Source organism: Lemur catta, chromosome 21 (genome assembly GCF_020740605.2).
Source record: "Lemur catta isolate mLemCat1 chromosome 21, mLemCat1.pri, whole genome shotgun sequence".
In the NCBI taxonomy this organism is placed as follows: domain Eukaryota; kingdom Metazoa; phylum Chordata; class Mammalia; order Primates; family Lemuridae; genus Lemur; species Lemur catta.
In genome coordinates this window covers 12,324,798-12,345,644 of record NC_059148.1, presented here as the reverse complement: position 1 = coordinate 12,345,644, position 20,847 = coordinate 12,324,798, and the positions used below count along the sequence as shown (strand labels likewise).

Sequence of the window (20,847 nt, the reverse complement as noted above, 5' to 3'; positions counted from 1 at the left end):
GGGGGAGATGAGTAGGTGGAACACTGAGGTCCCACATGAGAAATAGGGGGGCCAGCTGGTCACACCGAGGGGGGTCACACTGAGAAATCACTGGAACATCTTACTATCCTGAAAGACCATCACTGTTACATTGTGATGGCTACAGTCCACATTTCTGTTCCTGCCAGTGCTTAGAATGGAGTCTTCTGCGAACAGATAATAAAACCTGCCATAAAAGCAGGTAGACGGTAGACTGGGGTAGGCTGATACTCCATTCACGAGGAAAAGATGGTCTCAGTGAAGAATCAACCCAGCAATGTTGGCATAGCCAAGGGCCAGGGCTTAAGCATCCTGTCAACTCAGGAGAACAAGTCTAAAGAGTCCACACACCATGCTAGATGCAAATACAGCATCTATCTGCAAATGTAATTCTGCAAAGTAACAGAAGCCAGACACCAATATCCAAAGCAGACTCAGAAAATAAACAAAAGAGTTTTGGCTTGGTTGAGTCCTTTTGTTGTGATTTGTTTTAGGCAGATCCAAAGGTTAATGTCAGAATGCTAGGACAAAAAGGTGGACTGTTACTAAACCAGAGGCAAAAATTTCTGCCTCAGCTGGCTATTCTGCAGGAAACAACCTCAAGGAATAATGAGTCTTCACGGAATCCCTGAAAACAAGTGTAATGAAATGTAAGTCTACGTTCCAGGAAGCACATAAAGCAAATTGACACTTGCTTAAACAAATGTTCATTCTAGGGAAGTTTCCATGAACTGTCGAATTCTGACCATACAGACAATTCTCAGAACGAATGACACTCTGAACCACAATGCTATCTTTACCTCGAGCCTTATAAACTCCACCTTGAACAACAGAAAAGGTAACTCCAGGCAAAGGAATAGCCTAAAGTATCTGTGGCTGTATTCAGAATTCACTTTCTGTCATCAGTCAGACTGATTAAAGAACATGTATACAGTAGTTATTCGTCAATTAGCTCTAAACACGATGTCCTTATGGCGCCATATACATAGCAAATGCCACCTCTGATTCTGGCAGTTCGGTTGTCCAGGTAACCTGAACAGGGAAAGGTCTAAGTTCAAGGTGAAAAGTCTTGCCTACCGCAGGACAGGGAATTACTGCCATCAGTAATAAACATTCACTGAGCTTGTAGTGCCTTTCTGCTGTGGTAGTTAGTTACACAGCTCATAGCTGAACATGCACCTAAACGACCTGACCCCTAAGAGCAAGCATTTTGGTCCACAGCTGTCACGGTCTCTGCTTTCTCCCCCACTGCTTGTTCGGCCACCATTCTACTGAGAGGGTCTAGTCAAGTCAGTAATGGTCTCTGCCTTGCGCAATCCAAGGCTCTCTCTTCTGTCTTCTCAGTGGCACTCGACTCAGTTGTCCACTCCTGCCTTCTTTAAAACTTTCTTCTCTGGTTTCTGTGATCCACTCTCTCCAGGGGCTTGCCACACGAGCTCCTCTTTCTCAGTCTCCTTTAGTAGTTCTTCCTCCTCTGCTTGACTTCTAAATTTTGACCTGCTTCAGAGCGTGGTGCTGGGGTACCCCTTTTCACTAAGCTATGTCCTCCTCAGGCAAAGCTAATCAGTCCTGCACTTTCAAATACCAACTCTATTCTGATGACTGAATCTAGACCTCTAAAACTTACTTTCTACCCCTGAGCTCCAGATTCTAAATATTCAACTATGCCCTCTGTGCTCCAGCAAAACAGGCTCCTACCCCAATCTTCTCTACCACAAAAGCAAGTAAAAACATCCTCCCAGTTTCTTAAGTCAAAAAATGAATAATCATCATTGATTCCACTCTTTTGCCCATACCACTGCCACCACCACCCCCTACATACAATTCATCAGCAAATCATGTTTGCTTTACATTAAAACATATCACAAACCCAAGCTCTGCTTCTGGTAAGAGCCAAATACCTCCTAACAGAACAATCCTCCTGAGATAACAGCTATAAATTCTGCACATACATAAAACACAACTACCTATCGGCACTGGAGAGGGACCAAAAGCACACAGATAGCGGAGAAGAGGCATCAAACAGAAGCTGTAAGAGAGGATATTCCTGAAAATAAAGAGACATAGAATGGGAGCTCCAAAATTCTATGTATAAATTCTGTCAAAAGTCCTGGTAGACCCAATAATGACACATGAGCATGGCAGACCCTCATAGCCTGGCTAAGTCTTAAATAACTGAACAAGATTCAGCTGCTACCCAGTTCAGAGAAGACAGAGCTTAAAGTTTGAGTGAGCCAAATTAACTGCCTACTAAAATAAAAAATATATATATCATTTGGAGGAGCATAACAAGAGTTTAGAGTACCTATACTATATCAATCATAATATTCAATATACAGTTGAAAATTATTCTGCATATTAAGAAACAGGAAAATGTGACCCATATGCAAGAAAACAGACCATCAGTGAAAATCCATCCAAGATGATCCAGAGGCTGGAACTATCAGACAAGAATCTTAAAGCAGCTATCATAACGGGACATAACAAAAAGGATATTAACAGAAAATATTCATGTAATGAATACAAAGGTAGGAAATAGTGCAGAAAAATAATAACTATGAAAAGAACCAAATGGAAATTTTAGAAGTAAAAAACATAGAACATCTTAAATAAAACATTCAATGGATCAACATAATGGCAGACTAGACAAGCCAAAAGAAAAAGTCAATGAACTGGAAGACAGATTCATAGAAATTATCCAATCTGAAGAAGAGAAAGAAAAAAATGTTGGGGGAAAAATTGAACAGGGCATCTGAGATATACAGGATACTATCCAAAGATCAAATGTGCATATAACCAGAGAGGAAAGAAAGATTGAAATAGGAAAAAAAAATGCTTTAAAAAATAATGGCCCTAATTTTCCCAGATTTGGTGAAAGATATAAATTTACAGATTCAAGAAACTCAGCAAACCATATAAAGGCTAAATACAATATCTAAAATTACTCCACTAAAGAGCAAAAATTGTCAGAATGAGGAAAACAATAGCCAGGACACTTTTGTATCTGTCTAAAAGAAACAAGATTTATACCTAAAAACAGAGGTTGATAGTAGAAAGATGGAAAAAGATATATCATGAAAATAGTAAGCATAAGGAAATTGAAGTAGCTATATCTATATTAATATCCAGCGAAGCCGATTTCAAGACTAAGAATATTACCAGAGATAAAGAGGGACATTTTGTACGGAAAGACATAACACTCATAAATGTAAATGCACCTAATAACAGAGCTTCAAAGTACATGGAGAAAATTGACAGAACAAAAGTATATATTCCTTTGTACATTCTACAATCAGATTTGAAGATTTTAATACCTTTCCATCAGCAATTGCCAGAACAACCAGATATAAAATCAATAGAGACACAGAAGACCTATCACATCAACCACTTTGACCTAACTGACATTTATAAAACACTACAGCTGACACTTCCCTGTTTTAAATTTCCCATGGGCTTTAGACAAAAATCTAAATTTGTTACTCTCACCCCCAAAACCCCATTTCTCTCCTCAACCTGATCGTATCTCACAATACCTGCCCCACCCCACCCCAAGACAACTATGCCACACTGGTCGTCTTTCAGTTTCTCAGACATGCCAAGTTCTTTCGCACCATGTTAGGGGCTCTGTCTTAGCCGTGACTTCAGCCCAAAATTACTTCCTCCTCCCTCTGCTCTCATCTTCAAAAGACTTGCCTCCTTGACACTCAAGTCTCTGTTTAAATGCCACCTCCTCAGATGGTCTTTGACCCACCAATCTAAAGTGGCCACCAAGTCACAATACATCACACTGAGTTTTGAGTCTGTTTTGAGTCATTGCATAACAGTTATTACTTCTGGATACATTTCCTGTTTCTTGACTTATTATTTGTTCTTTGTCTGTTTCTCTCAAACAGAATGTCAGTTCAAAGAGAGCAAGGACTTTGTTCATCCAAACAATGCCTGCACAAGATTGGCCTTTAACACATATTGGTTGAATGAGTGAAAAAAAAATCTATATAGTAACTTTACCTCTGGTCTTATATTTATTTTCTCCTTTCTATGATTTATTTCTAAAGCTAGGTATAATATACATATGTTTATAAGCTGCCCTAACATATAACTGGAACAAGAAGTGTATAAATCAACACATTGAGCGCAAACTACACATTAGGCGCTGTTGTAAGTGTGTTGCATACATACACAACCACCCTACGAGACAGGTACTGTCATCCCCCTAATTCTTAGCTGAGGAAACCCAGGGAGAGAGAAGTTAAATTGCTTGCCCAGGTTTACAAAGCTAACAAGTAGTATAGTCTAAATCTACACCTGGGCAGTCTGAGTTTAAAGCTGGAACTTACTGCTATGTTACATACCTTCCTACATACCTGAACAACACGGGATAGATATTATAGGTTAGAAAGTAACTGTTCACCTAGTATCCTGTTTGGACTTCACAATTAGACTGTCAAGTAAGCCCGAGATGATGACTAACCTCACTGTATCGGTGAGGTGACTGAAGCTCAGACATTAAGTCCCCATACTGTGAGCTTCTCAGTACGGGGACAGTGTCTCTGCATCTGTAAACTCAGGGTGTGACACAAGGTAGATGCTTCAGGCTTTGCTGAACGACTTGGCCCCATGTCCCACTGCAAGGGAGAGGCACAGCTAGCTGCCCTAGATCCCAGCGAGGCCTTCTGCGGAGGAGTCCAGTTACGGTCAAGGTAAAACCCTGATTACACACGCGTCAGCAGCAAGCACAAGGCAAGTGTGGCCTGAGCACAACAGGCACAAACAGCGTACGAGTCAGAGGAATAATCCGTCACAGGGGACAGCGACAGCTGCACAAACAGATTTGCTAGAAAATGCGGAGATTTTCCACTTTGGGAAAACAGAAGTCAGGCTTTCGCCAAGCCCAGGGGCAGCATTCTAGGCTGGCAAAAGGACTCAGTAAAAAAAAGAACAGGCGTGGTAGGTCCGGGGGATGCTGGTTAGTGAGGTTCACCAACATGGAAGGTAGAGAGAGACAAAGCGGGAAAGGTAGGTAGTGAGTAAAGTAGAGATACATGAATGCCAGGATAAGCCATTAGGGCTTTAACACACAGGAAATGGCTAACTGTTAGAAGTTTCGGGACGCAGGAAAAGTGGAAATACAATGTACAAAGGGTACGATTCAAGGAGCTGACAGCGTGGTTTTCTATGGATTGGGGTCATAAAACTACCAGAAATTAAAGAAGAATCTGCTAGAACGACAAAACCAAGGGACTGCAGAAGAATTACTGATGACTTACTTCAGTGTTTACAGGCTAGAATGATTTACGGAACTGCACTTGAGCCCTAGGAGGGACGGCTGCAGAGGAGCTTGCAGCGTCCTCCAGGGGCATCGGATTCCTCCTGTGCCAGGAAGAGCAGAGAGAAGAGCTGGGGAGGAAGCCAACAGAGAGAAACACCAATGTCCGAAGTTCAGGGAGAAACGCAGCAGCAGCAGCTACCACCACTTTTTGAAAGAAAGTGTGAAAAATACCAAGTTTTCACATACAACCATAGACCAGTAAGAAAGGAATATTCCCCAGTTTTCAAATGTACATAAAGATTACTAGTGTGCTTCCCTTGGACCATTTAAAATGCTTTCTCCTACAGATACATCACACTAATAATAATAGCATATATCATTTCTTAAAAATATATATATGTATATATATATATTTTTTTTTTTTTTTTTTGAGACAGAGTTTCACTCTGTTGCCCAGGCTAGAGTGCCATGGCATCAGCCTAGCTCACAGCAACCTCAAACTCCTGGGCTCAAGGATCCTCCTGCCTCAGCCTCCCGAGTAGCTGGGACTACAGGCATGTGCCATCATGCCTGGCTAATTTTTATATATATATATTTTTAGTTGTCCAGCTAATTTCTTTCTATTTTTTTAGTAGAGATGGGGTCTCGCTCTTGCTCAGGCTGGTCTCGAACTCCTGAGCTCAAACGATCCGCCCACCTCAGCCTCCCAGAGTGCCAGGATTACAGACGTCAGCCACCATGCCCAGCCTTAAATATATTTTAATTTAAAGTATTTCCAAATTTCTATTTTAATTTCTTCTTCGACCTATAAATTATTTATATGTGTATTCATTGCCAGACAGTTAAAAATTTCTTAGTTAACTCTGTTATTAAAGTTGAGCTTAATTCTATTGTGGCCAGAGAATATACTAGGAGCACTCCCAATATCCTATATCCCTACTAATATTTTGTCTGTTCTGTAAGCTCTTGAAGGGTGTGTGTTATTATCTTCCACTAGAATTATAGATTTGTCTTATTTATTTTTGTCAATTTTTGCTTTATATAGTTTGAAGTTATGTTATTTGCAACATACAGATTTCAGGTTGTGATATTTTTCTGTTGGACTGACCCTTTATCATTAGGAAATATCTCTCTTTATTTTAAAGTGGCATTACCGTGTAGTTTATCGGATATTAGTGTAGTTACACCAGCTTTGCTTTGGTTAGTGTTTCTATTATATATGCTGTTCCGTCATTCTATTTAAAATATATCTCTTAAAAGCAGTATATAGTAGAGTTTTGGCACTTTATCCAGTCTGAAAAACTTTGTCTTTCACTTGGAGTATTTAGTTCACTTATAGTAAGTGCAATTATTTAAATAGATTTATAGCTACTATCTTACTCTGTTTTCAATTTGACATACCTATTTTATGTCCGCCTTTTGTTCCTTTTTTGCCTTTTTGTTGCTTAATCAAATATTATTTTATTCAATTTTTCCCTCTTTCAGCTTGTTGGACATATAGTCATGCATCACTTCATGGGAACACATTCTGAGAAATATGCCATTAGGCAATTTTGTCATTATGTGAACATCATAGAGTGTATTTACACAAACCTAAACAGGATCGCCTGCTACACACCTATGCTGTATGGTGTAGCCTGTTGCTCCTACGCTGTAAACCTGTACAGCATGTTACTGAATACTGTAGACAACTGTAACACAATGGTTAGTGTCTGTATATCTAAACATAGAAAAGGTACAGTAAAAAGACAGTATTATAATCTTATGGAAGCTCTGTCCTGTAGTGGTCCATTGTTGACCAAAGCATCATTATTCAGCGCATGACTGTATACACTGTTCTTACAATATGCATTTTTCACTCGTTACAATCCAGTGCAAACTATGACTTATGCTACTCCCCCCAATAATCCTAGAACCTTAAGATACTTTAACTTTTTTCACCTCTCCTGCTTTTTGTGCTATTGACATACATTTTAATCCCACATGCATTCTAAGCTCTAGAAACATGACATTACTGTCAACATTCATTTATCTTTCACACACACAGTTACCCTTCATGATGCTCTTCATTCTTTCTGCATCTCCATCTCGGATCGTTTTCTTCCTGCCTACGGTATCTCCCTTCAGTTTTTCTGGTCATGCAGGTCCACAACTGATAAATTCCCTCATTTCTGGTTTTCTGAATTTATCTTTATTTCACTTTCACTTTTGAAGGAAGTTTTTGCTGGGAATGGAATTCTAGGTTGGCAGTTTTTATCTTTCTCTCCTTTAAAGATAGACATTTCATTGACTTTTTTTTTTTTATCATATCTCTTAAGATGTCACAGTCAGCCAAATGGTTGCTCCTTTAAAAGTAATGTGTCTTCCCCACCTCTCACCCTGGCTGTTTTTAAGATTTTTTTTTTTTTTTTGAGACAGAGTCTCGCTTTGCTGCCCGGGCTAGAGTGAGTGCCGTGGCGTCAGCCTAGCTCACAGCAACCTCAGACTCCTGGGCTTAAGCGATCCTACTGCCTCAGCCTCCCGGGTAGCTGGGACTACAGGCATGTGCCACCATGCCCGGCTAATTTTTTCTATATGTATTTTAGTTGGCCAGATAATTTCTTTCTATTTTTTTTTTTAGTAGAGACAGGGTCTCGCTCTTGCTCAGGCTGGTCTCGAACTCCTGACCTTGAGCAATCCACCTGCCTCGGCCTCCCAGAGTGCTAGGATCACAGGCGTGAGCCACCGCGCCCGGCCAAGATTTTTTTTTTCTTTGTCATAAGTTTCCATCGTCTTATACTGATGGGCAAAGATGTGTTTCCTTTGTATTCATTTTGCTTAGGGTTGTCTAAGTTTTGAAACTGTAAATAAATGTCTTTCATCACTTTGTAAAATTCTTAATACTATGTCCTCAGATATTGCTTTTGACCCTATCCTCTCTCTTCTCTTCCTGGGACTCTAATTCCACATGTATTAGACCTTTCAAGCATGTCCTGTATGTCTTTAATGCTCCTACCTATTTCTTTTTTCTATTCTTGTTTCTCTGTGCTTCAGGCTGAGATTATCTACCAACCTACCTTCCTATTTTGTCTTGGATTATAAGCAATCTGCTACTGAAACTAACCATTAAGTCCTAATTTCAAATATTGTACTTTCTGTTCTAGAAGGTCTATTTGAGTCTTCATAATAAATTCAAATTATCCTGAAACTAACTCTCCCTCCCTCTATCTTGTCCATATTTTGCTCTATTTTCTTGAACATATTATTCATGGTTATTTTAAAGTAACTGGAAGCTAATTCCAACGTCTGATCCATCTGCTGGTCTGGTCCTACTGCCTTGTTTTGAGTCCCATCATCTTGCCTCTGAGCGTGTCTAATGATTCTTTACTGCACGCTGAACACACTGGAGTCTTTATATGATGTCGTCTTCTACCCGTGAAAAAGACAGAAAAGGGCTCTCCCTCCACTCAGCTAAGTAGGTGAGGAGGAGGCTCCTCACCCAAAGAGGGAATGAGCTGGCCGTGTTTGCTGTTTGTGCAGGCCCAGTCCGCCTCTGCCCCGACCCTGTTTCCGAGGCCTGGCCCTCCATGGAGTTCAACGAGAGACCTTTGTCCCCTCAGCGCCAGAGTCAGCCCTGCCCTTAGGAAGTAAGTCTTCAGCTCAGCTCTTTGGCCTCCAGCCCTGCTCAGCTTCAAACTTGACATGTCTCGAGAGGATGCACCTCTCTAGCACCCTGGGGCTTTCTCCAGTCTCGTTTCTTTTATTTTTTTTATTTTTTTTATTTTTATTTTTTTGGAGACAGAGTCTCACTCTGTTGCCCAGGCTAGAGTGAGTGCCGTGGTGTCAGCCTAGCTCACAGCAACCTCAAACTCCTGGGCTTAAGCAATCCTTCTGCCTCAGCCTCCCGGGTAGCTGGGACTACAGGCATGCGCCACCATGCCCGGCTAATTGTTTCTATGTATATTTTTACCTGTCCATATAATTTCTTTCTATTTTTAGTAGAGACGGGGTCTCGCTCTTGCTCAGGCTGGTCTCCAACTCCTGAGCTCAAACAATCCGCCCACCTCGGCCTCCCAGAGTGTTGGGATTACAGGCGTGAGCCACCACGCCCGGCCTCGTTTCTTTTTTTAACTCCAGCCTCGGAAACCTCTTCCGTCTTTTCCGTCTCCCAGAAGCAGCCAAGCCTGGGTCCTCCTCCGCCTGCTGCAGCCGGAACCAGCAGCCCCCGGGTGGAGAGTGGCTGTGGGCCTGCAGTGCCACCGGCCGGGCCTTCCGGGGCTTTCGTCTCCTGCCCGCACGGGTCTGTGTTTCCTTAGCACTGTGAGGCTGTGGGAGATTTCAATGTGCCTTCTAGAAGCTTCTGGCTCTCTTCGGCCCCACTGCAACCTCCGATTGCACCAAATGCCTTGTGGGGAAAATCAATCGTGTGTTTCAGTGCCTGAGTCTCCAGTCTGTCATGCCAGTGTGACCAGAAAACCCTGGCTGGTTTCCCTTTCAAACCCAGCACTCGTCCCCTGCCTCAGCGCACACCTCCAGCGTCCACAGAAAACACAACGGCTGGCAGTCCCCAGCGTGCCACCCAGTGACTCCCCCTTCTCTGGGATTTTAGTCCCGCTGTCCCTCAGTCCTTCAGGGCAACTCTGACGCACTTGAGGGTATGATTTTTATCACACGCTCAGCTTTCCGTAGACGTTGTTAGCATCTTTGATAAACGCGATGCTGTATTTTGTGCTGCTGATTACCTTCGATGAATTTCTAAATACTTATAAGACATTTAGAAGTCTTAATATTTTCCAAAGTACAGTTTAAATATGCTTTTGAGATAAAAGCATCAGTAAAACGGTTACTTCTTACCTCTTCATAAAACTTCACCTGAGGTACAGCTTCATTAATTTCATTCAAACAAAAATCTTTAAATAGCAAGAAACCTAAAGGAAAAGAATGAAAAAATTTCAGGGTGGGCAGTAAATTGAAATTTTATCCCACCCGGTGTTTTCAAAGTATTGTGTTTATTTGTACACCTCTTCCTCCCCTACCTTTAAAAAAAATGGATTTCAAGAAGCTAATTATTAATATACTCTAGAAGGAACCAGTCCAGGTAAAAGAGCAGCACATACCTGCCTCCTGGCTTCGGGGTTTCTTCTCCACTCACACACCCCTCCCACCTCCTAAGAAGGCATGGGCCAGCGGTCACCCCACTGGCACACGCGTCACTACAGTGAGCAAAATAGCAACCAAAGAAGTAAGAGGTACAGGTAGTATGGAAATGTTGGTAAGAGTCACCATGGAGCTAATAAATATTATGCCCTTAGAAACAGGACTAAACTCCCCCAAAAGACAGAACTCTCACAACCTTCCTAGCCCTTTCTCTTCACTACTCACTCACTACTTCCAAGTCCCCACCAATACCTGGCGCCAGGGCAGATTCCCCATTCCCAGGTCATCAACTCCATGCCTCACCCTTAAACCATCAATGCCGTACGCCTGGACTATCACCCCCTTCCCTACACCTCAATAACTCCTAACATAACCTTCCCAACTGGATTCAAGAGCCGCCTTTGCTCTAAAGTTCCCTCTAATGAGATAGATTCGATTTCACAGTGCCTGGGCCTGGTACACAGCAGGAGGCCAATAAGCATTTGTTAAAGCGCTTGTTTATTTCCAACGTGTCTCCGTCAAAATATTTACCACATTTGAATTCATGATTTATAAGGCTCCCACCCCATTTGAAAACCTAGTCCGCAGTTTAATGCCTGCCATAGTCAAGCCCAGATGAGCAAATGAAGTTGAATAAAACAAGCTGATACCAGGATGAAGGTAGAGATACTTGTTGATTATAAAACCCCCAAAAGTCAAAGCAATTAAAGGAAGTCGTGGAAGGGAACTGAAGAAAGACTCACAAAAAGTCTAAAATGTAGGGAGGAGGAGGAGGGGGGGAGGAGGGAGAGGAGGAGGAGGGGGAGGAGGAGGAGGAGGAGGGGGAGGAGGAGAAGGGGGAGGGGGGAGGAGGAGGAGGGGGAGAAGGAGGAGGAGGAGGAAAAGGGAGAGGAGGAGGAGGGAGAGGAGGAGGAGGACGATGATGACCAGAATTCCCCAGGGAGGACCGAGAGGAAAGGAAGAAGCTTTGACCAGATTTTAACTAATGTTTGTATGAGAATTTTGAACTTGTCGGTTACTCCTCCGTAAGTTCCCCAGGAATCTGGGGAGGAACACGACCTTTGAAAATGGCAAATGTCCACTGATTCAAACTAGACGAACGTGACTGAGACTAGTAATTAAACAGGCAAGGCCAGACCTCACCGGGGCAGCCAAGCTCCTCCTGCGCGGGAACTGCAGTGACAGGGACCTGCACAGGAGGACGGAGGAAATGCAAGCAGCCAACGCAAAGGAAGGAGACCGTCTACCTATCTGCATGTTAGTATTCGCATTTTAAATAAGAGTAACGGGTGTGTCTCCATTTTCATTCATTTCAACATGATTCCTATTCCCCTTGTCATTTCTTTTTTGACCCAGGAGTCACTCAGAAATGTGTAGTTTGATTTCCAAAAATTTGGGGCTTTTTCCAGGTATTTTTCAGGTATTGATTTCTATTTAACTGTGTTGTGGTCAAAGAACATGCCCATGTGGTTAGATAACACACGTGATACGATTTTAAGGCTTTTAAATATGTTGAAATTTGATTTGGGCTCCCCAAAATTTGGTCCATCTAGGCGAATGCTCCATGGCACTTGAAAAAAATTGTGTATTCTGCTCTTGTAGGGTGGAGATTTTCATTTAAAAGAATAAAAAGGCAATTAAAGCAAGCTGGCTCGATACAGTTGTTCCAGACTATCATCTGAACCCTTACTAATGTCTGTCTACTTATCCATCATCAACAGAAAAATACTGGAATCTCCACTTGTAGATTTGTTCATCTTTTTTCAGTTTTGTCAGTTTTTGCTTTGTGTATTTCTTTTTTCTATTTTTAGAAGAGAAAGTTAAAATGAGAATTTGAACTTAGGTGTTTTGATCAAACTAGGGATGTTTTTTGAGACGTCTAAATGACAAAATGAAACAACCCCACACGTGGGCCACTGGCTTTTGAATGCACTTGGGATCAACTGGAATTCTTCCCCATGGCCTGTCCTGCCCTCTGGACTCCAGTCGAGATTTTCCTCAGCCGCATCTTGCACTGCACCTCGAGCTCACGTCACTTAGGCCACACGGTACTGTGGCTTCTCAAACACCAGCCTCACTCCCTTCTCTGGCTTCTTTCCAGCTGTGTCCCCACTTCCTCCAATACCCTTTCCCTGGATCCTCTGGACTTGACAGCTCGGTCCAAATACCCCTTTCCTTAAGGAAGGACATCCACGATTCTCATTCATTCTCACACTCTCTCTCTCTCATCTCTCAACCATACACACACACCATGCTCTGTCTACAGCACTGTGGCTACCAAAAATCAGCAGGGCGCGTGTGTTTTATTCCCTACTACATTTGCAGCAATAAGAACATTGACCGTGACGTTGACCGTGACGTAGAGCTCAGGAGAGAGGACAAAGGGAGAAAGGTGGAAGGGAAGGAAGACGTGGGTGGAGGGAGGGAAGGGAGGACAGAAGAGGAGAGAAAGAGTGGGCATGAAGGGAGGAGGGAGTGAAAGAACACCCAGCTTAAAATGTTTTCACTGACTTCTTTTAATGCAATTTCCATTGTCCATGTGCCGAATAGGCCAAGGAATTAGTTTAACATACTACAGGGAAAACAAAACAGTATTTCCCTCATGTCTGCACATAAATTGAAGCTTTACTTTCCACCAGCTGTTCAAATTGAGCTGTTAAAATAGAGCAGCAAGAAGACAGACATTTTGCCTTCTGGATGGATCCCAGATCACTGCGTTCCCGGATGAAAGCCATTTACATTCATCAGCCTCAAATTACATAAAAAGCAAATGAAGTATTACTCAGATTAGAGCAAAAACTAAAGAGCAAAAATAAGAAAATACTTTGCCTAATAAGTTCACTTCATCATTGAGATTGCTCCAGATTTTAAAGAATAAAAAACAGTGACCTAACACCTGCTTTCTAGATAATTGTACAATGTGTTTACCTTGTTTCTATATTTGAATCACTGCAAAGCGTGTGAATACTGATTAACTTTTTAGTGTATGTAACACCCAGGAAAGGCAAACTATCCCAATTTGCCACCACAATATCTTGCAAAAATTAGTAGAAAGAATTGTATTGCTTTTGATAAAATACTAATGATTAAAGAGCTTTTTAGAAATATCAAATGTAAGTGGTTTCTATGAAAAATTCTGAAATTTAACCTTCTAAAAAATTAAAAAGGGGGGAAGAGAAATCTGAAAATTTCTTGCAAGAAATAATACTTGTCCTAGGTTTTGCCAAGGAATTAAAACTCTGGAAAGGAAAACAGATTGCATAACTGCTAAAACTTCCTACCAGTATTGACTGATTCTATAAAGTAACCACTAGAACATATGAGCAAATTTAGCAAGGCCACAGGATATAAGGTCATTAGATAAGAATCAATGAAATTCTTCTATACTCATAGCACACAATTTTAAAATGAAAATTTAAAAACAAGTCCATTTGCAATAACATCAATGAACAATCAATACTTAGGAATAAATAAGTAAGTAGCATACAAGACCACTATGCTAAAAACTATAAAGTATTATGGAGAGAAATTAAAGAAGATCTAAATACATGGAAATAAATACTTAGCTCATGGACTGGAAGACTTAGTTTTGCTTAGATGTTAATTTTCCCCAAATTGATTTATAGATTCAATGCAATTACAATCATAACCCCAACAGGCTTTTTTAAAGAAACTGACAGCCTGATTCTAAAATGTATATGGAAATATTAAAAAGTCTAGAATACCCAAAACATATTGAGAAAGAAGAACAAAGTTCAAGGATCTAACGCTATCCAATTTCAAGACTCATGATATAGCCTTATTAATCAATACAGTGTGGTATTGGCATAAGACTAAATCAGTGGAGCAGAACAGAGGGTCCAGAAGCATGCCCACATTTATTGTGGTCAATTTAAGTCTTTTTAACAAATGATACTGGAAAAACTAATATCCAAATGGTAGGGAAAAAATGGAAAGAACTGTTACCTCACACCTTATAAAGAATTATATTAGGAATTATCATAGAACTAAATGTGAAGGCTAAAATTATAATGCCCCTAGAATATATATAGACTATCTTCGCAGAAAATCTTTATACAGAAGATTTGTTAGGCAGGGAAAAGAAAAAAATGATAAATTATCAAAATTTAGAACTTCTGCTCATCCATAGACACCGTTACAAAATACAGACCAGCCACAGACTGGGATAAAATATTATGAAACCTAAAGCAGAAAAAGGCCTTATATATGTACATCCAAAGAAATAAACAAACAAAAACTCTTTCAAATCAATTTTAAAAGAAAAACAACCCAGGGAAAGAAGGACTAAGAAATCTGAACACTTCACAAAGTTTAGACACTCCACAAAGAAAGAGACATGAATGGTCAGTAAGCCCATGAAAGCCGCTCAGCATCACTGGTAATCATGTAAATGTAAACTAAACCACTCTGAGATGCCACTTCCCAGCCACCAGAATGGCTGGCAACACCAAACGTCACCAGGGATGCCGGGGAGCCAGAACTCTCGCCCGCTGCTGAGAAGGGACAACGCTTTGGGCTCCGCATGCCTCTGAGTCGACAGGCAAAGAAGGGAATCCTTGTGCTGGCTGGAGTGACCGATTCTGACAACCAACGGGAAATTAAACCTTGACTCCACAATGGAGGTAAGGAAGAGGGGGTCTGGATACAAGAGACCCAGGTCTCTCTTACTGTTATCATCCCCTGTGGTTAACGTCAGTGGAAAACCATAACCCAATGCAGGCAGGATTACTAACAGCCCAGACCCCTCAGGAAGGTCGGGTCACCCCACCAGGTAAAGGTGCTTGCTGATGGCAAAGCGAACGCGGAGTGGGTAGCAGAAGAAGGTAGTTACAAATACCAGCTACAACCACGTGACCAGTTACAGAAATGAGGACTGTAACACTGACTTTATAGCACAATATGTAAATATGTAAATCTTCAAACTATAAAATCTGTAGGAAAAAAAATACAAGAAAATTTTGGCAACCTTGTGTTAAGCAAAGATCACTAAGATCCAACATGATCTATAAAAGTGAAAACTGACAAACTGTATTTTTTTACACTTTAAAACTTCTGCTTTTCTAAAGGCACGCTTAAGTAAATGCAGACAAGCCACATATTTGGAGAAAATATCTCAAAATATGTATCTGCTAAAGGACTTGTATCCAAAATATATGAAGAACTCTCAAAACTCAGTAAGAACACAAAAAATGCAATATAAAAAAATTTTTTGAGCAAAAGACTTGAACAAACTTTCAAACAAAGAAGATATATAAATATCAAATAAGCACACGAAAAGATATCCAACATCATTAGTTATTAGGATAATGCAAATTAAAATCACAATGAGACAGACATCACTAGTACTTATTAGAATAGCAAAAAAAAAGAAAGAAAGAAAGGAAAGGAAAGGAAAGGAAAGGAAAAAGGAAGGGGGAAAGGAAGGGGGAAAGGAAGGGGGAAAGGAAGGGGGAGGAGGGAAGGAGAGGGGGAAGGGGGGGAGGGGAGGGGAGAGGAGGGGAGGGAAGGCCAAAGCTGGTAAAGATGTGGAGTATTGGAAACTCTCATAGACTGCTAGTAGGAATGCAATTTATACAGCCTCTTGGGAAAACAGTTTCTTTAAAGTTAAAAATATGTTTATTTGACCTCCAAAATCCCACTTCTGGGTATTTACCAAGAGAAATGAAAGCGTATGTTCTTATAATGACACAAAAACTGAACACGGATATTTACAGTAGCTTTATATACAATATCCAAAACCAGAAACAACCCAGTGTTTTCCACCTTGTGAATGGACAAACAACCGTGATGCATCCATAGGATGGGAGACTTAGCAACTGACACGTGCAACATGCGTGGCTCTAAGTATTATGCTAAAAAAGGAAAAGAAAGGCTACAAACTGAATGATTCCACTTGTAAGTCATTCTGGAAAAGGAGAAACGATAGGAACAGAAAACAGATGAGTGGTTGCCAGGGGCCGGGTTGCCAGTGGGTGCCAGGGGCTGGCTATGAAGGGGAGGGCCACTAGGAAACTTTGACAGGTGATGAACTGCTCTGTATCTTGATTTTGATGGTGGTTACACACTTTATGCATTTGTCTAAACTCATAGAATTGTGCATCTAAATGGTGAATTTTACCCTTAGTTAAATTATACCTCAATAAACCTGCCCTTGTCCCACCTCCCCCCAAAAATAGTACCCTGAAAGAAGAAAGAAAAATAAGATTGGGTAGATACAGCTGAGCCAGGAATAAGGCTCAAAAGACATTCCCAAATCGTGGCTATCGTAGGCCACAAATTGGGATCTGAAAATGTCTAGGAGCCAATGTCTAATCACTGCGTAGTTCTCAATGTCTACAGATGTTTTCATAAACCCCAGGTTTGCATGGAAGATAAAATGACTCACACACACAGGCATGGAACTAAAATAAGTCATTACAGAGGTTCTTTCTAATGTAGCGGCCATAAACAAGTATTTTGACATGTCCAGGATACACAATATTCTTTACAAGTGAAAATAAAGTAAATCTTAAGTGATAAATAGAAAAGCAAACTCAGAAATAAAAAAAAGCAAACAGATATAAAACCTGAAAACTCCCATAAGATATCATGTCCCTCCTGGCTGAGCATTACTAACCTATATTCCCAACGAATATGTCTCCCTTTCGTTTCTTCCAATTTTCAATAGGAGTAAATAAACATAGATCAAAATGAGTATTTAGTTCATTATAGTCATCTATCTCAGGTAAATCTTCAATATTTTTATTTTTATTTAACTCTACTTATCAAACTGGAGCTTTCATTTCTTGACTTACAAGTTTACAGAAGGATACAATTATAAATGAAATATAATTTAGGAATATTGCAAATAGATCTTCTGAAACCCAAGTTATCCATCCTATCCTTAATTAAAATTCAGCAAATACATGTTCTTCCAAAGTATCAATAAAATATTCTTGGATTAATTAATGGGATCATTCATTTAGATAATGGAGAGCTTTGGGGCTCTGAATATTAAGAGTCCAGTAGACAAAAGCACAAATGGTGATGACTGTGGCCAAAGAAATATTCATGGACTGTTCCAAGCAATTGGCTCTTAACTCAAAGGGGAACAAAGGGAGCTGGAAGTGAAAGGCGAGAATATAGTGGCAAGAAAATTCTATCTAAACCCTTCCCATACTTGGATTACTTTCAGCCTTTGAAACCATTCTATTATGTAATGACAGAAAAGTAAAAATTGCTGGCTGTGCCCCCATGCTAATACTCTTTCCAGATTGTGGTCATTTTTTTTCATTTATTACAGCTTTGTGCACATCTGATAGTAAACACACTGACAGTTAAAGAGATTTAAAATAATTCAAAATGAAATAGAAATATTATTCAAATGACCTATCCGACTTATATTCCCCAAAGAGTTCTCTAAGAACAATTATTAAAACTGGTATTATGGAAATTAGTGTGTAAGTGTACACAGATCATATGTGGCCAGGACACAAAGGAGGTGAGGGGTGGGAGGGGGTTGTGGACATGCTGGGTCTATCCATAATTTTAACAAGGAAGAAACAGAATAAGAGCCAACCAATTAATACATGTGTGTTTGCTTTGTGATAATTCATGAGGCCATGCATGACCTCATCATGATCTGAGCACTTTTCTATATGTATGTTTTATTGCAATAAAAGTTTATTGAAAACAAAAGAGAATCAACCAATAGGTATTTATGGCATGATGCTGTAAGTGTACAACGAAGCGGTTCTCAAAGCAATTATGATCTGATTGGAGGTACTGACAGACACACATAAAATGATAACACTCAACTGCCTTGAATTAAGTGCCAAATTCGCTCTGTAGGGGAGAATTGCTAAAACTCAAACAGTGTTAAACTTCCTTAGATTATGGCAACGGCCTCCTCACTGTCTCCCGGACACCTGTCATTGTCCCTTCCAATTCATCCTTCATGCTGCCGCCCGTGATCTGCTATGCCGTCCTCTGCTTTTAAACTGTTCATGGGTGCTGCAGAGAATGTCGGATGAGACCCAGATTCCTTTCCTTGCACGGCAACGTACACCGCGCTCTGCCCCGCACCTGGCCTGCCCACCAGCCAGGTTCAAGCACTTGCCCCTCAGCATGCTGTGTAGACCATACACCCCACGTCTGTATCTTCACACAGGCTCTTCCTCTCTCAGCACCCACCCTGGGTGCAATTCTCTGCCATCCACTTGTCTACTCCATTGCTCTTGGCCCCGTCCCCTCCAGACTTGACCTGGCTGACAGCCACTTTACCTGCAGGACTTCACTCCAGTCTTAGAGAAAGCAGGAAACTTTGAAAGCCCACTCACTCACCCCCAGGCTAGGCGGAGTGACTCATTGCAACTATTTATTTTCATTTTATGAATGGATAATAGGGTCCAAAATGCTTAAAATATATGTTAAGATTTTCTCTCTCACTTCTGTCCCAATCTTCCCAGTCACATACCACCACCATTACTCTCAAGGCAACTGCTGTCACTAGTTTCTTGTTTCTTTTCAGGGAAGTGGTATATGTCACTTCTGGGCCAGGGCTGTTAACAAATCGGTGTGACAACTTCACTGTCGTGTCTCCTGGCTCGAAGCAGAGGACTCCAAGTCTTAAGGGACACCGGCACCACAAGATGGAAAGGACTTAGTTCGTGGAGGGAAGACTCGTGCTGACCTGAAACACCCGCCCTGCACTGTCACCAAAGGAGACACTCTATGTGTATGGCCCCGGATGTTTTCGGGTTTCATTGTTAGAGGTGCTTGTGTTGCCTTCTCATGCGATATAAAGGCAGGCACCAAAATGGACTCTTCTTTTCCACCATACTATAAACACTGTCCACAAGTCTGTTTCCCGTAACACTAGATCTTTCTAAACGGTCATGAAGACCTGCTCAATTCCTTTGTACAGTTGCATGACATTCCGTCATATGGAACATCATAATTTACATAACTTGTTCCCCAATGATGAACATTTGCGTTGTTCCAAATATTTTGCTTTTATAAAACTCCTGCAATAAATAACCCTCTGCATGTATCGTTTCTCACGTATCCAAGTATACCTGTAGCAAGCGTTCCACAGAGTGAAACTTCTGAGTCAAAGGTTATACACACACTGTGTTATTTTAATAGACATGGCCGAATTAGCTTCCACTGGAGTAGCACTTGTTTATATTCCCCCTGGCAACGGTAAGAGGGCCTGTGTTGAAACTTACAGCCACACCAAAAGTGTGTTACTTAACTTTTGGACTTTGTCAGTTTGAAAGATTAAAAGGATAATATTTCAGAGCAACTTTAATTTGCCTTTCTCTTATTTTTGAGTAATGGTGAAATCTCTTATGTTTAAGCTCCATTTGTTTTTCCTTTTTAATGACTTTTCAGTAGGCTTTGCCCATTTTTATCCTGGGTTATGGGTCTTTTGCTTGGAGTTTCTAGCGCTTTTCGTTATTGGGGTTTACGTGTCCACACTGCCGCTCAAGGACACTTCTGGCTCCACAACTCTCAGGCGTTTGGTTGGGTGGACCCTCTGGCCCCATTTAGGGCACCTGTGTGTCCATTTCTGGTTCCTTGTCACATCCCTGGCATTGATGGAAATAAATCTAGCATTTCCATGAACCGTGAACTTTGGAATAGACAGTCTGTATCGTGTAAGGCTGCGCCTCTTCCTGGTTCAGTAAGTAGCAGCTGTTTTCTCATTTGTCTCCCTGACTAGTCTATGGACCACATGAGGCAAGTGGTCTGTTTTTGCTTATTTTTCTCTAATCCCGGGCACAATGGCTAGCACTTCACCGGCTCCATAAACAGCTGATAAATTCACTAAGGGGAAGATCAGTATGGCTTATGGTACAGGCACATGTGGTTTCAGGAAGAAGTGACATGCCAGCTGGACCCGAGAGGTTCGTGGGCTATAGACAGCCAGAGAAAAGAAAGAAAGGACAAGTGCTCAGAGGCAGGAAATTTCACTGGAGATGAGGAAAGAGTGAGACCTCGGTTTGGGCATTCCATTTGGGCAGAGCAAGCTCCTACAGGGAAGGGTGGGAGGTATGTTTCATTGCGCAGGGGAGGCTCAGGTGTGCTGGGAGGGTTGGCCTTCAGCCAGCAGGCTGCGGGCCTCGTTCTCAAGAACACCAGCACTCGGTATTTATCAGTTGTACAATACTCAGTGTGTGCTGAAAGCTTTTCTGCCAAAAAGCCTGCTGGGGAATAGTTTTTAATATAAGTGTGCAATTGTTTTATAAAAATAAAAACTCAGCTCTTGAATCCAGATCTGAGCATTTTAAATTAGAGACTTTCTCCTAAACACAGCAGGCCCTGAGCAAAGCTGAAAGGCTGTATCATGAATTGGTACCCCGTCATCTGCCCCAAGGCACTCATCTGCCATGATGCCTATCCCCATATGGCCCCTGCAT

At 41.3% G+C, this 20,847-nt stretch overlaps 1 protein-coding gene across 1 annotated transcript in view; it reads right to left on the bottom strand.

Annotated features, from left to right (window-relative positions):
- The window catches only part of GRK3 (G protein-coupled receptor kinase 3), a 119,334-nt gene that overhangs the window by 55,945 nt on the left and 42,542 nt on the right, over nt 1–20,847 (bottom strand). The window contains exon 3 of the mRNA XM_045534349.1: nt 10,121–10,194. Coding sequence (XP_045390305.1) covers nt 10,121–10,194 — 74 coding nt within the window. The remainder of the gene's footprint in view (nt 1–10,120; nt 10,195–20,847) is intronic.